Source organism: Nomia melanderi, chromosome 1, assembly GCF_051020985.1.
Source record: "Nomia melanderi isolate GNS246 chromosome 1, iyNomMela1, whole genome shotgun sequence".
Lineage (NCBI taxonomy): Eukaryota > Metazoa > Arthropoda > Insecta > Hymenoptera > Halictidae > Nomia > Nomia melanderi.
The window spans coordinates 15,733,562-15,749,064 of NC_134999.1; the positions used below are offsets into that span (position 1 = coordinate 15,733,562).

At 37.6% G+C, this 15,503-nt stretch overlaps 1 protein-coding gene across 1 annotated transcript; it reads right to left on the reverse strand.

Annotated features, from left to right (window-relative positions):
• Positions 1–8: 8 nt before the first annotated feature.
• LOC116431077 (serine protease inhibitor 28Dc) lies at positions 9–15,052 on the reverse strand. The gene is made up of 7 exons (XM_031985996.2): positions 14,822–15,052; positions 11,038–11,793; positions 3,905–4,218; positions 3,099–3,434; positions 2,496–2,752; positions 2,218–2,347; positions 9–1,961 (listed from the first exon to the last, which is right to left on the reverse strand). The coding sequence occupies exons 3-7, from the start codon at positions 4,214–4,216 to the stop codon at positions 1,050–1,052; spliced, it is 1,947 nt and encodes a 648-aa protein (XP_031841856.1). The 5' UTR covers positions 4,217–4,218; positions 11,038–11,793; positions 14,822–15,052; the 3' UTR covers positions 9–1,049.
• Between the last annotated feature and the right edge of the window lie 451 nt (positions 15,053–15,503).

The following is a 15,503-nucleotide window of genomic DNA, read 5'->3' on the forward strand; positions in this document are numbered from 1 at the left end:
ACAAAAAAGATGTTTTGAAATCATTTATTCGTCACTTTTATATAAAATTCTTCGAATAACTTAATGTCGACAGTGATTAGCTTATAATGATGCAACATTAAATTGCACATAGGATAACGTTACAGCTTGAAGCAATCAGAAAATACTGTTTTATTAGGAATACAGGTTTTATCTACCATAAATCATTACGATTCAATCGGAATGTTATAGTAGCGCGTATAAAATTTACGGTGGCCACGAATTAAGGGGAAATGATATAAATAAGTCATATACAAACATTCATGCATCTCTCTCTCTCAATCGCAACGCGCTCTCAGCCGGGCAAGGTTTACTCAATCCTCGCACGTAACACTCTTTTAATGGTAATCACCTGCATGCCCAACAGTGTCCATGAAAACAGATGCATACATAAACATGATTGAAGTTACGACAGTAAGCAATGGTGAATAGTATTGATTAAATAATAAAGAAGGTAGCAATAAAAAATCACGATCGAAACGATAAATAACTATCATTCGTTTAATGTTCAATTTGTGATGCCTTTGAATCTCCCATGATAATTACTATTAATATTCAATCATTTAAAACGTATTCGTATACAAAGACCTCCTTGTACAAAAATACTTTCAAATCTGTCTAACACTTTATCTACCACTCCTGATCAAGATAATCACTCATCATTTATCAATACGGTCTTCGTCGTCGCGTTACAGTATACGTTTTGACTTGCAAAACTTTATAATTTCACAATCAAAGTATAAGGAAATATCGCAATGTCGTTCTGATTGCTTCCGTTTCAAACGTGATTTTAATATACTAACTTTCAAAATCAAAAACGCAACTAAGACTTGCGGTAGCTGAAGTGTTGAAAGTGTTTTACACGAGAGGCACCTGCACAAGCTAAAGGACGTTAATGAAATTTCCCAAGGAAGCATTCCCTGGAAATTTCCGGGGTATCCCGGAGAAGTCATTCCGATCGTGATCTCCCGCGGCGTGAGTTTTATGGAGGTGATCGCCTCGTTGAAAGTGTTCTTAACGATTTACGTCACTCAGTAGTTCGGCGTAGGAGCGTTCACCGTTCCCCAGAACAGGATCAGGCCCGTAGGATCGTGTCTGATGAAGAAGACAAACGGCCGGTTCGCCAGGAACCTTTTTTGACTTCCGTCACGCTCGAGTATCACGCCGGTCACGGCCGCGGCCACGGTGCCTTTCTCTGTAATATCGATCTCCACCTTGTGGAGCACATCGGATGCGTACAGATGCGGGTTCACCAGGTTCGGCGTGTTCCTCAGTTCGTCCAAACCGTAGACCGGGAAGTTCTTCTCCTTGACGAAGTTGATGAAGTCTTGATCGATAGGCCTGCTCTGCCTCCTGACCCTCTGTCTCTGGAAACGGTACTTGTTCTCCTCGAGATTTACGATCTTAGCGTCGTTGACCTCGGACCCCTCCACGCTGTAAGAATTCTCGCTCTCTTCGATCTTCTTCGGCTGCATTGGTGTCTTGACCTCGGACTCACGACGCTTCCGGGATTTCTTGATTGAGAACCCGGTGGCCCATTGCTGCACCGTGTAGCCGTGCGACTTGTCCTGGTAAGTGAAGTAGTTTCTTCGCACCACGTGATTGGTCCCCTCTTTATTTATCCTCGAGTTGAATGACACCTGCTGGTACTGGCCCATTTGCGTCGAATGCGTCGTTGGCGATGGCGTCACGTTGCTCTGGTTTTGCGAGACGAGACTCAAATCGGCGGTCGCTGGGTTGAACAAGGAGGACAGACCCAAGTTAGATAGGGTTGATCTTAAACTGAGGCTGCTGGACAACTTCATTCTGGGTAGACTGATGATGCAGGTGTCGTTCTTCATGTTGCTCACGAGGTTTTCGATGTCGGACACGGTTAGCTTGTTCATGAAGCTCCTTAGGGCCTTCGCTCCTTTCGCGTCCGGTAGTAATACATACATCGAGGTCTGGAAACACGTTGCGTGTTAATGTAGCTTCAGGGAAATTTCACTTGTTCACGTGTGTTTTTCGGAAATTCGAATTTTTTATTGAGGACTCAATTTCATTTTTGAATACTAAATGTATTACTGTACAAACATCGATGAGATGTTTTTTGGAACTTTGTCAGGGGATGGATTTCTACATAAGATAGGATTCTGTTATTTTTGTGATTACTGTAGTTTTTAATGACTCAATCAGTGATGATTGTGAATAGATACTCACCTGGCTGCCTTTGTAAGGTAGACCAATGATCTTCGCTCCCAGCTGTTTGTCTTCATAGAAAGGGAACTGACCGCCATTGTACATCATGTCTACTTCGATTGATTTTTCCGGTTCGATGAAGAATGGCCTCCTGAATGATTAAAAATAAGACGAGGAAATGTTGTACTAAGCGATATTTTTGGGTTTTCGTTTTCTGTTATAGGAAATTGATTAAATGTTTGTGATTGAATATATTGGACAGAAGAGGACATGTTATCCTTCGAAAAAGGGCAACGTACCTTTTAGTAGCTCCATTTAAAAAGTGTTGATTCCATTCTCCGTTGAAGTAAAGCGCTGACAAAAGAATGAGCGTAGTGTCCGGAGGAGGTACATCGTTCAGAATACTGTCGATCTTGCCCATAGTCTTCTGTTGTACCCAAGCATTGATGATGTTCTGCGCCATTTTTCCCTTCCTGGCGAAGTCTACATTTATTACTTCGTTCCCGTAGACTTCCTGGCTGATCGACTTGAATTGGGGAAGAATTTGATACCCCTCCTAATATCATACCAATGAAAACATATTTGATTACCTGGTTTCATAAAAGTGCTTGTGTAAAAAGAAATACAAATTCACAAAAATTCAATGGATCAGACTGGACAAAACTGATTAAAAATGTTATCAAGTAGAGAAGAAGAACGAATATTCGAAGTTTCAAATTTCCAAGTTGCAAAATTATTATTCAGAGATTGAAATTTCAAAGAGTGAAAAACAAAAGAAGAAACAAAGTTAAAAGAGGCATCATGAAGTTTCAAATTTCCAAATTACAAAATTATTATTCAGAGATTGAAATTTCAAACAGTGAAAAACAAAAGAAGAAACAAAGTTAAAAGAGACATCATACCTGTACGTATGCGGCAGTAGCAAAGTCCAAACGAGGCCCAGACGAGGTTTCCAACTTAGTACGAAGTTGTGACAGCATTATGCCGAACATCTGATGGACTATTTCAGAATTTCTCGATATATCAACTCCGGACTGTAGTCCAAGGACTCTGGAGACTTCGTTGAAGGTTCTACCTGCAGAACCCGCAAGGACAAGCGCCAGGGCGACGGTCAGACTGATCGGTGAGAAGACTATATTATCGTGTTGCTCGATCAACGAAGTACTTCGTGTCCTATAAATTTCTCGATCTATGTCCAAAGTGAACTTCGTGATACCCGTCACGATGATCTTATTCACCTAAAATTAAACAACCATACTTTCATTAATCAATCGTTATCTAAATAACTTTCTAATCACTAAAATACTCGGGGACTCATTAAATTTGGAAGCGATCGTTTAACTCTTCGCCGTCAACATTAAGCTTACTTTCTCGTATACAAAAATTACAAAAGAAATTTCGATAACGCACATTAGCAAGACTTTTTACTAGTATTACCAAGAATATAAATATTAAGTATTGGTTGGCGCAAAAATCATTTTATTATTTTTATCACTGTTATTCTTGTAATATTTACAATTAACACGTGAAGTATTGTGCTAGGTCACTTGTTTTGTTTCCGCTTATTATCTACGATATTTTTTGGCGATAAGTCAACTTGAAATACTTCCGATTCGTTAAGGGTTAAATACGGAACATAGAAAAAAAATTGGCATGTACATGTGTTTACATTTATTAAGCTAGACTATGAAATTATAAATTCGCTCACATGGCCAGTCCAATCTTGCAACGGATTCTCAGCAACGTATGCTTTTGGCGGGGTCATGGGGGCAGGTGTGGTCGTTATAGTTTTTCTCATAGATCCTTGCGGTGGGTTGTATTGCACGCGTGGCGGCGGTACCGTTGGAATTGGTTGTGCTCCTATTGGTCTGTGCGCGTTCGCTTGAACAATCGGTTGACTTCCAATTGTGTACGACTCTGGAGTTCCCAGCGAAGTCTTCAGCAGCTCGAACTCGTCTGGATAGATCAATTGGCCGGAAGTGCAGGCCAAGAGGCCGAGGAACATCAGTGTGAACATCATGCCTGCGCAAAAGGATTAAACGTTCACAACATAAGCAAACAATGCAGAGATACGCGCGAATCGTGTAAACTTAATAAAACCTATTAACTGATAACCATCAGAAAATCGCGGTTGGATCCTTTCCCTTTCATAACTCCGGGCAAATGATACAATACGGCGACAGGAGAAAAATTACTCATACTGGTTCGGATAAATACTACTATCGCGACACGATTAAAACAGGATAAGGTTTGGGTTCAAGGTGGCGTTGCAACGTCCGCATTTGCCTTTATAATTGAATCCAACGGAGTTAACGTTCACGAAAATATGATGTTCGAATTCCTTCTCTCTCGCTGACTGCATAAAATCAATTAGTTTCTCTCAAGGCTACCGCGAAGGAGCTGCTCGATAGTTTTCGTGCAAGCTTGCGAAGAGAACTGACCTTGCGCGCCTAATTGAGAGCAATTCTATTGTAATACCGCATTTTAGGAAATCAGCGATTGCATTTTCAGTATTTATAGTCCAGTTTTATGAGACAGCCCGCGTAATAATGTGTTCGCGTAGTTATCAGCGTAATTATGGTTTTCGAAGGTAATGCCAACCGGATGCGATGCTTGCAGGAATGAAAGAACAATCGAGTCCGGTAGGGAAAGATTGAACTGGGACTACAGCTGTTGTCACCGCGATGATTTCATAACATTCGTTTAATGCTAAACGTACCGCGACCGGTTTTAAGAATTCATTTAAAATTCTACTTTTCTTTTCACTTTACCTCAATGTCTATGTTGTCTGATTAATCAGATTCTCAATTTTTCTTTCCTTTTATCCTGTATCCATTGAGAAAAATTTATTAACTAATTCGTTTGCCTTTATTTTCTGGCCAGTTGTTTGACTAATTTAGCGTTGGATCATTTCGAGAAGAAACGGTGATGATAATTTGAAGACGCAGGTAGCTTTTCTACAAACTGGTAAAAAACCTTTGAAATTATAGTAAACCGGTTTCAACATTCGCCGCCCTCGACCGGTCGGATGGCTATCTATTTCGTTGTACTGATATCGAACACAGAAGGCTAATTTTTATTTCAGAGGTCTCGTCGATAATCGAGCAATAATTTCATCGATACACCCACAAACATTCGCGATCAGGAAATATTATTTCAATATATTACAATCCTATCTACCGTACATTTAACCGAATTCTTGTTTTTTATCCAGAAATTGATAAGTCAATAAGTATTCGAAGATATTTGTAAATTACTATTTATACAACAAACTTCCGGCAGCTAATAAAAGAAGCATTTCTATACTACTGCAAAAACAGTCTAAGAATAAAACGAGCATACGAGTTTTTCCTATAATTTTCGTTCATTAATTTTTTCAGAGTTACAACACACGCGAATTAGCATAAGAATTAAAGACTCAAAATACATTACAATCCTATTAGCGATATATTTTACTGAATTCTTGTGTTCTGTCTAAAACCTGATAAGCCAATAAACATTCGAAGAGATTTAATGAGAACGGCTAATGAAAGAAACATTTCAGTATTAATACAAAAGCGACTTTTTGTCCATCAATTTTTTCAGATTGACGAAAACTTACAAAACGTATGAATCAGCGTCGAAATAAAAAATTCAACATTTCTTCTCTTTCGATCCTGATTCAAGGAAACATCTCTGCTACCCGCTAACGTTCGAATTATTTAAATTGACGAACGGCGAAAAAGACGCATCCGCTTTCCAGTTATAACTGTAATCTCGGAAATGAGATGAGAAGCAAACGCTCAGAACCAGTATTATCGGTACCGATTTTTCTGTACTGTCGTGAAACTTGTTTAACGACACGGCTTCCGAATGTTCGTTTCTTCATGAACAAAATACGTAGCTAGATAAGTAGCAAGATACGTAGAACAAGATAATAAATTTTACGTAGCTCCGTCTGTTTCGAATTGAGAAGAAACGCTCGCGCTGGAGAGTATCCTTGGACGGGTCAAAATTCTTTGTCCTCTGGGTGTAAATTCTTATTGGCTCCCATTAAAACCTTGAAAAACGTCATTATGATCGTTCGAAAACCTTCGCTGCGAGGCCGTACGCAGTCGCACTCTTCACATTGTTAACATTTTGCACTCGAACTTTTTCGTCGCGGTGAATAGCAAACCTTTTTCTTTCATCGGCCAAATCAAGGACTATGTACTGGAAACAATGAAACGTGAAATCATATGTAACTAAAGTTTAATTTCAAGTACAAAGCCAAATTTTTGCAGTGTCTGTGAGGAATACTTCGAGTGCAACGAGTCAATACTAGATTTACGGAATGAGTCAGTTTGACTAATATGTAACTCTGTAAACATTATTCGGAAAATTAGCATAATACTTGCATATTTGTGTTAATTATAATTGCTCATATTTCGTGTTATGAAAATTTCTCTATAGGTGGTTGCATGGCTAGTGAAACACAAGCCGGAACTGTTAATTGCGAGACGTATCTGCTGATAAGGACGAACGGTACGAATTATAACAATGCTTTCGATTAACTGTTTTCCTGTGACGCCAGCTCGATATTATCACTCTTTCGACATAAATATGTGGCCTCACCAATTTCCTATTCGCTTGCATTATCGTAACTTTTAATTGCGGTCAGCAACGTCTGCTAACTTTCTGGTGGCAATTAATAAACTAAAACCGCAAATCGCCGTGAGAAAAACATTATAATACGAATAGGAAACATCACGGATCGTGTCGCATTCGTTGAGCATAAAAAAGAATGATAGCTCGAATGATGCTCGCGGTGATTAATATTTACATTGAATGCATACGATCTTACTTAGCTCCGCATATTATCTCAGACAGCCTTTCTACAAGATTAATGGTTGCATCGTTTAGAAATGACAAGTGGCAATAGAGAGATCCACAACCTTGTTAAATATACTTGTGATTGTTGTCAATTACGTTTAAGAAAAATCTATTGACTAATTCTGTAATATGGGGAAATATGCAATCATTGCTTAAGAAACAAAAGTAAAGGGTTAATATACGAGCGATCTAGAGTAATAGTGGCCTAACTCCTATATGAAATGTTCTCAGATTAGTTAAACACTGATATTACAATGTTATTAATCACTAATTATAGTAATTGCAGTATTAATATTTAAGTAATCAAAGAACGTTCCACATCTTCTCGAGAACTCAGAAATTGTAGTTAGACCATTATTCTGAACCATTCACATTTCTAAGCCGAAACTTTAGCAATGCTAATCAGAAATAGAAAAATTCGTGTCTAATAGCTCGTTTGCGTTCGTACAACGTCAAAGCCGAAGACTTCAGTTTCTATGGAACGATTATTTCGAAGCCCGCCATGTAATTCATCGAAGACGTTACTCATTTGCTACCTCAGAGAGTAACGGAGTATCCGATTTCTTTTGTTCGGTCGGAAGAACAATAAGTTCCGAATCGTGTCCGATGACTTGACGATACTGTGGAACGCTTTGTAGTACGTGACTGAGCAATATAGGTGACACTATCGCGCAAGTGTGGGAGCATCCAGTGGGAAAACCCACATCGGATACCGGTCGGCGATGTTAACATCTTGATGGGATTAAGATGACCGAAACTGCGTGCCGGGAAGACGCTTGTACGCATCACACCCTGCATATTTTAATCCCCACCGAGGGACGTAAATCCCATCATTCTTTTCCTTCATTATATTTAAGGTCACCCGAAAATAAAACTGAAATGCCTGAACTCGCGGAACGGAACTTGCGTCCCCTTATAGAGTCGCTCGAGACGCCATTTTTACGGCCACAATGATTTCTCGGGCGAGTGACGCGCGTGTCTTATTTCTTACAAGTTTCTTGTCACTGGACACATTTCAATGCATCATCGAAAGTGCAATATTGCACGAAATACGAGGATGCAATAAAAATATATGAAATATAAGCGTAATTCCGTTTATATTTGCTATTTTCTACCGCAATTCTACGCTTCCGATCGTATCCTTGAAAATTTGAGTTTGTAACTGTATTTTAGTCGTTCTTTGAGATTCCTTGCATGTCTGTGAAGTTTTAGAATTTATAGCAATTTCCTTTATTCCCTGCACTTCGAAATGCGTTAATTGCAGCGTCGAACGTTGCTGCTATTGCATAGTCAAACGATGAACCGTGCTAGCTGATTCCAAACGATGTTCCTTAGTTAATGGTGAAATATGCGACGAATAAAACGTGTTAATTGACGTTTTTTATTTTGCACATTCCTAAGAAACGAATTCTCGCAGCAAGATGTTACTGATCCATACGAGCCCGGTGATCAATCTCTTTTTTCAATTACTCAAGGATTCCGATGTGCTTCGATGTACAAGTTGATTGCCGCAGCTTCGGGAAAGGTTAACCTTTAAACGGTGCTGAATTACGATAATTCCGCAACTTCACTGGCTGCAAACCACGACGGAATTCCCTGAAGATCGCAAGCTCGATGACCCCGGAGTTAGTCATCGGTTCACGGCTGAAGGATTATTATGGGCTGAAAGCATCATCGCGCAGGAATCAGCATTCTTTTTGATCAGAGACAGAGGGGGTATATCTTCGATGAAGATAATAATTAATGCGTGATTAATGGCGTCGTAATTTGTAGATGATGACCTTATTCAACAGGTTATCCACTAAAAAGTATTCTCGACGTCACCGTTCATTATTTGCACATTAATTAGCGCGAGGTGTTATGTTTATAGTCGTTTTGTAACGATTTCGAATTTTCCTGGCGGGGAAGAGGAAAACCAGCTTTCTGTTTTGTTCTACGGTCTTTCTCCTGAGAGTTTTACGTTGTCAATGGATTTTGACTGTAAATGTTTATCTAAGAGAGACTCCTTTATGTAAGAAGTATGTATGATTTCATTTTTGTTGGACTTTATCGGTGAATACCATGTAAAATTTACTTCATTTCACTTATACTATTTATTTTTGAAATTTACTGTTCGAGTACTATTCAAATTTAAAGGACTTTTATAACTTCGTGTTGCTATGGAAAGAATAAGGCGCAATTGTGTATAAATAAACAAACGATTGCAGATAGTCGTATGAATCAGGATTGGCAAGGATGAATAAACGTTCCTCTTTCAGATCTTTTTAACCATACAATGGAAGAAGCATAACCGAAGTTTCTATCGTCCCGAATTATATTATCATTAACGAATGGTATGTGTCAGCCGTCATTGTGCCTTGTCCTAGAGAAAATTACAATTACTAACGCGATAATCGTGCATATTGTTGTTCACGTGTTCATATAACCGATTCCAAGAATACATAACATGGCGAGTTTGTACGATTTCGTATTCACGTGTTAGAATTTTATTATATGTACGCGAAAAAGTGCATTCTGCGAAAAGAAATGTGAAAGTAGTTTATTATTTTGAATGAATAATATAATTATAGTTAATGTTCTTTTCAAAATAAAATATTTTCTAGACATGAACGACGTACGTTGTAATATATTTTATTGCGACCCAAAATCAAATGAAAAACTCAAAATTATTTTTAATATACGTATAGCCTTTTTGACTCTTCTATTGTATTCTGTAATGAAATCGGTAGATTCTTTGGTTTAAGTCTATACGAACTTTTTTATTCATCCAAAACCATCAATCTTTCAAAAACACCCACTGACAACTTTCGAAATGTAAATGTCTTCGGCAGATTCTACAAACGATCTTTCGTAACTCATTCTAAATTAATATGTCAAGAGAAACTGAACTAAAGGTCCCAAGAAACGTGTAGGGGATCAGCACGAGAATAGAATGCAATGACAATGAACTTCCTTCAAAAAGTCATCTGAACTCATACAAATTTAGAAATAAGAAAATAAGAATCCTCGTCAGTTTTATTATTATCAAGTAATATTATTATTAAAGAAAAATATTTCCAAAGTAAGATGATAGAAGAAACATTTTAGATTAGAGAAGATAATAGTATTTAGAACAATCATTGGTCATATGAAAAATACATTTATATCTATATCCTTACCATACAGAATTAGTTATGACTTCTATTCTGTCAAAAACATCTCATTGCTAACACATTGACTGTCAAAGTTAAAAGTTATCCACTCCTAAAGTCAAAATACCCTTTCTCCGATGTGTATAGTTATTACACACGATAAACCATAATTCTGACAATCTACTAAAACTTCATTTGTCAACAATCACTAGAAAATTCATCGAAACCTTCGCCAAAGAAGTCTTCGCATTAAAAGTCAAACACACCGACCACATTATCGAATACCTTCAACCGAAACTTCGCTCCAAATTAAATGTAACAATACAGAATACGAAAAGAATATACGGGAACGTTCCGAATACTCCAAATTTCTCATTGCTACCGCAAACTATTAGGTACCGGAAACACTTCGTTTCCTTACTAGCAATGAATTAAAATCCGATTTCGATCAGTATCTCACTACTCCAACGAATGAAATTGGTATTAGCAGCAAGTTATGTTTCTGCTCTTGAAACAATTACAAAGACCCACAAAAACAACAGTTACAAGGCCATAATCGAAACCAACATACCAAATAACACTTGCAAACAATTATTCTGAAAACCGTTTCAATCCCCGATCCTAGTTATCCACTATCAAACCTGATCCCCAACACCTAACCAACCAAACATCAATTCTACGAACAGGAACAAACTACACAGTAAACATCCATAAATCTACCGAGAACCCGCGCGAATATTGTCCAATTCCTCAACAGTAAATTACACGTTGAAACGATGGCAACAAAAAGCAGCGTAAAACACCAGGTGAAAAGAATGCATGTCAAAGATTCCTGTGATCTTAAATCGCGTGTCTTTACCTTTTCCAGATTCCCGCGGCGCGTGCTTGGGCGTCTGATTATCCTCCTCTACGATCCTCTTCTAACACGAGGTCCGGTTGATCAAGTTCACTCGGGCACAGGAGTTATACCGTGCAGAATGCGAGTAAGTACAACGGAGTGTTGCTGGTCGGTCACAATATCCCCTCGGAATCTCGAGAAGAAAGGAGAATTCCCGAAGAACTCTCCGAGCAGCTTGTCGAGGATGGATGAAGCGAAGAATCGGCGAATATCGGTGTCCTAACGAGCAAGAACGATCGCGGCTCTCCGGCGACGTGTGGATAGATCAAGAGCCACGAGACGACTGAGTCACGCACTGCACTACGGTTGTATTACTCTACTCGTATTTACCGCATTTCTCCGTGCCGCTTCTTCGTGTGACGGTCATCGGATTCGCGAGGGCAAAAGCAAACCTGTACAGGTTGTTCAACGTGTTGCCACCCGTGATCCATATATGGCGGGGTCCTAGCGACTGTTTCCGGAAGATTTGGACCTGCAAGCGGCGCTCCCGGTTTTCCCAGGAGATTAGGTTTTGCTATTTTGTTTGTTGTTGATACCGGCTTTCGGGAATGATGACACGCGCGTTGATAAGCTTTAGAAGTCCTATTCGGGATTATCGGGTTTTCCCGGGCGAAAAGTTTCACGATAGTTGCCGCCGTGTTATTAACCGAGTTAGCGGTTGATGTAATTAGTAATTGCTGGACACGTTGAGTACCGCACGATTTAGCCGAGAAAAATCTGCAAAATAATAATAATGTAGCGTCAACTTCTGTAATTGAATTACGTTATTATTATTACAGGTTTATCTCGTTGAATGTTACTGCATTAGCTAGCATTATTTATAATATAGGACATTTTTCAAATAATCATAGTTTAATCGAATGAATTATAGTAATTCGATTTGGTTGAGGTCACCGGTGACCCCCATGACATCCAACGTATTAATAATTGGTGTGTGGTTAGCTTAGTAGTGTAATGGTTTAAGGATTTAGTAGTAGTGTACTGTATGCTAGCAGTGTGAAGTAGCTGAAGCATTTCAGTAACAGGTTTTTTGAAAATTCTTCTGTAACACGTAACGAATTCATCAATCATTCAAATCTTCTTAATGTATATGCAGGTTGAAAGACCGCTTTAGCCTCAGGTACTGCGAAATACAAACATAAAGGAACAAATAAGAAGAAAAAGAAATTAAAGTATGTAAAGGGTACTAATGAAGCGTATACTAATGATGTATGTTAATAGTATGAATTAGTAGTTAAACTGTATACTAATGAAGTATGTATTAATATATATGCTAATCGCATAGATTAATGGTTGATGATTAATGATATGTTATTAAAGTTCTTACTTGAAGCGGTTAATTTCTGATCAATGAAAGGGGAATGACACGTGGGCTGTATGAAAGAAACGTTTATTTATGTTACGATTCGTTCATTTGCATGTCGATAAGTGACGCTACCGAAGATTCCCGTGCACCGGGAGCAGGTTTCCCCAAAAGAGAGTACCTCGTATCGTGGCCGGACACGTTAACGAACAAAGAGTGAAAATAAAAAGGTCTCGATGCATTCAGAGGGTTAATATAGTGAATTTTTAATCAGTGACGCGACTCGGCGGAAATTTCGGTTGGGAGAGAGAAAGAATTTTCACGGAAGATAATGTTTTAGGTATTCGAGAAGTTCGTATTGCAATAAAATCGTGTGGTTTCGATTAAGTTTTAATGAATAAGTTTCGATTGAGATTTAATGTTTGAGAATATTTTTAGTCCTCCAGGTTTACGGACATTATTCAAATGAGTTATTTATAATAGATTTCTGAAGGGTGAAAGAACTTTTTTCTGATTGCGACATTAATACGTGTTTGTACAAAGATCTACAGTTTACTAATAAATAAAGCATTTAATGAGCTGGTATACTTGATTAATATTCATTGCGAAAGTCATTGATACCGACTGCCATTCAGGGAAGATGATTTGCGTGTCAGGGATTGCCGAGGTTAACTTAATATTTTTGCTGGAAAAAGGGGACTTTCCTGGTAGAGGATTGTTTTAAATAATATTTATTAGTCACTAAATTAAGCAATCGGGAAATTTGATTGCATTATTAATGCGGTTCTTGGTATGATGTGTTTTATCTTAAGAAATTAAGGTAAACCGTTTTTCACTCGGAAACATTTAATTCGAAAATATCTATAGATAACGAAGGAGAATATTTAGATAAATGTCTTTCTTATTTTAATTTCAGAAAAATGATGTGTAAACTACGTTATTTATGGAACGACCCAATACATCATCCGATAACTTTCCATCAACTTGTAAACAAACACTTTTTTATTTTGCGAATTAACGAGACCACGAATATTTTTAGCAAACAAACGTTTCTAAATGTTTCTCGCGGTAATGTTAGCTTGTTTTATTATCTAGCAATGTTTGAATTCTAATAACTGACATTCCTCAATCTGGATGTTAGCTTTGCCGATAACGTCCAGTAACACGTTTAAAAAATCGATCCTTATTCACACTGCAAACTTGGTACGCATTAACGGGTTTCCCGCTAGATCGAATGTGTAGAATCGTGAATAGATATTTGGATTTCAAAGATATCGACTGCTTCTGAGGAAAGATACTGTTCGTTTCAATAGTTGACGCATTCAGCAAACCCCTCGTATCGAACTACGATATTTGGATTTCCCCGGGGTTATATTTTAAGCTTGATACCTGAAACTGTGTCTAACTATAAGTATTTAGTACAAATTGCAATTAGTTATCGCCGTTGTAATTGCAGTATAATGCTGAGTAAGTGGAAATACGTTTTTTTAAATGACACTTGATACCTGTACAATATTTGTTTCAGACAGTCTTCAAAGGATATAATTGATGTAATCGAAACTAGTACGTAGTGTATTGTTATACAGGGTGTTTCTGAAATCATGGCATTAGTGGAAGAATTATTCTGTTTAAAAAATAAGTTAAAGATATGCTATTATGCCTATTCTTAACTTACTTGCACTTTTTGTAAATGTTTCCAATATTTTCAATGTCTCAATGATATTTCAAATATTCTCAATATTTTCAATATTTTCAATATTTTCAATATTTTCAATGTTCTCAATGATATTTCAAATATTCTCAACATTTTCAATATTTTCAATATTTTCAAATTCTCGTATCAGAACATTTGATCAATTCTTTACGTACAAAATTCATCGAATACTTCTAAATTTCATTTCATACCACTCAGGAAACACCTTGTACAAGAATATCATAGATAAACGTGTCAAACGAGATAACAACCTCCTGCAGTTAACTAGAATTCGCAATGAAAATATTTCAATAGGGATTTTTAATTATCTAAGTAATACACTAAGTAATTTTTTCCACACTGAAACTTGCAACTCGTGCATCACTACGAAACTTCATAAAAATTCCAATATACTTAACACCATTTCTACCGAAGGTATCTTTAGACACCTAAATCTTTAACTTAAAATTATTTTCCAACTTCAGTCGTACATTCTGTAATAATGATTTTTCTTCTATAATACCGATTATAAAATTAACTATAGGAAATATTCAAAATTCGATTAAGGGAAATTGATTAAACTGAGAAAATAATTTTAAGTAAAAATTTCAAAAGGTGTCTATTGACACCTACATATCGATCACAAAAGCAATTATCAGCATCGTCCGTTTATTGGATAATAATTATTCAAGGCTGCGCCCAATTCTACACTCGATTGTCAATTTGGAAATGATGAAACATACTCTTACATCATGAATAGTTTCATCGACAGGGAACAAGCCTGGGGTTCACAGTTAGCCGCCGAAAATAATTGTCTGGGCGTCAATGAAATTCACATGACTAATTACGCACACACGGGGAAGTTTCGAATAAATGATTGATCATATTGTTCATCGCCGGAATCGCGGAACACTTGTCTCGAATGGGACGCGTCTATTTCAACGCGCCACGTAACGCGGCATTGTTCGCCGTTGAATCGAGCCACGGCGTTTAATAAAATTGATAAGAATCGAATGATCGGAGAAAAGATGTTGCCAGCAATGTATGCGAAGTATGTCGCTAGGAAATCGATTGGCTTCGTGTATCACGCGTCGGCCTGCTGACTTATCGCACAATTTTCCTTTTTCTATTTCCTTCCCGTGCGGGATAGAAATGTTTCGCGGTACCGGACGACATTCGCGTCGCACTACATAATTCAATTGAAGCTGTGTCATGCGATACCAGGAAAAGAAAATTAACATTAGATAAATTCTTCAATTAGTCCTATAATTCAGCCATTGGTCAGCTTAATGGATATGTTACTTCCATCAGAGTTGAAATTCCTTTTGATATTGCTATAATCTTAGTATTGCATCAGCGAAATTGAATAAGTGATTAAACTAACATTAATTTAAGAATAAATTAAGATTAGTTGAAGTTTCATTGTAAATA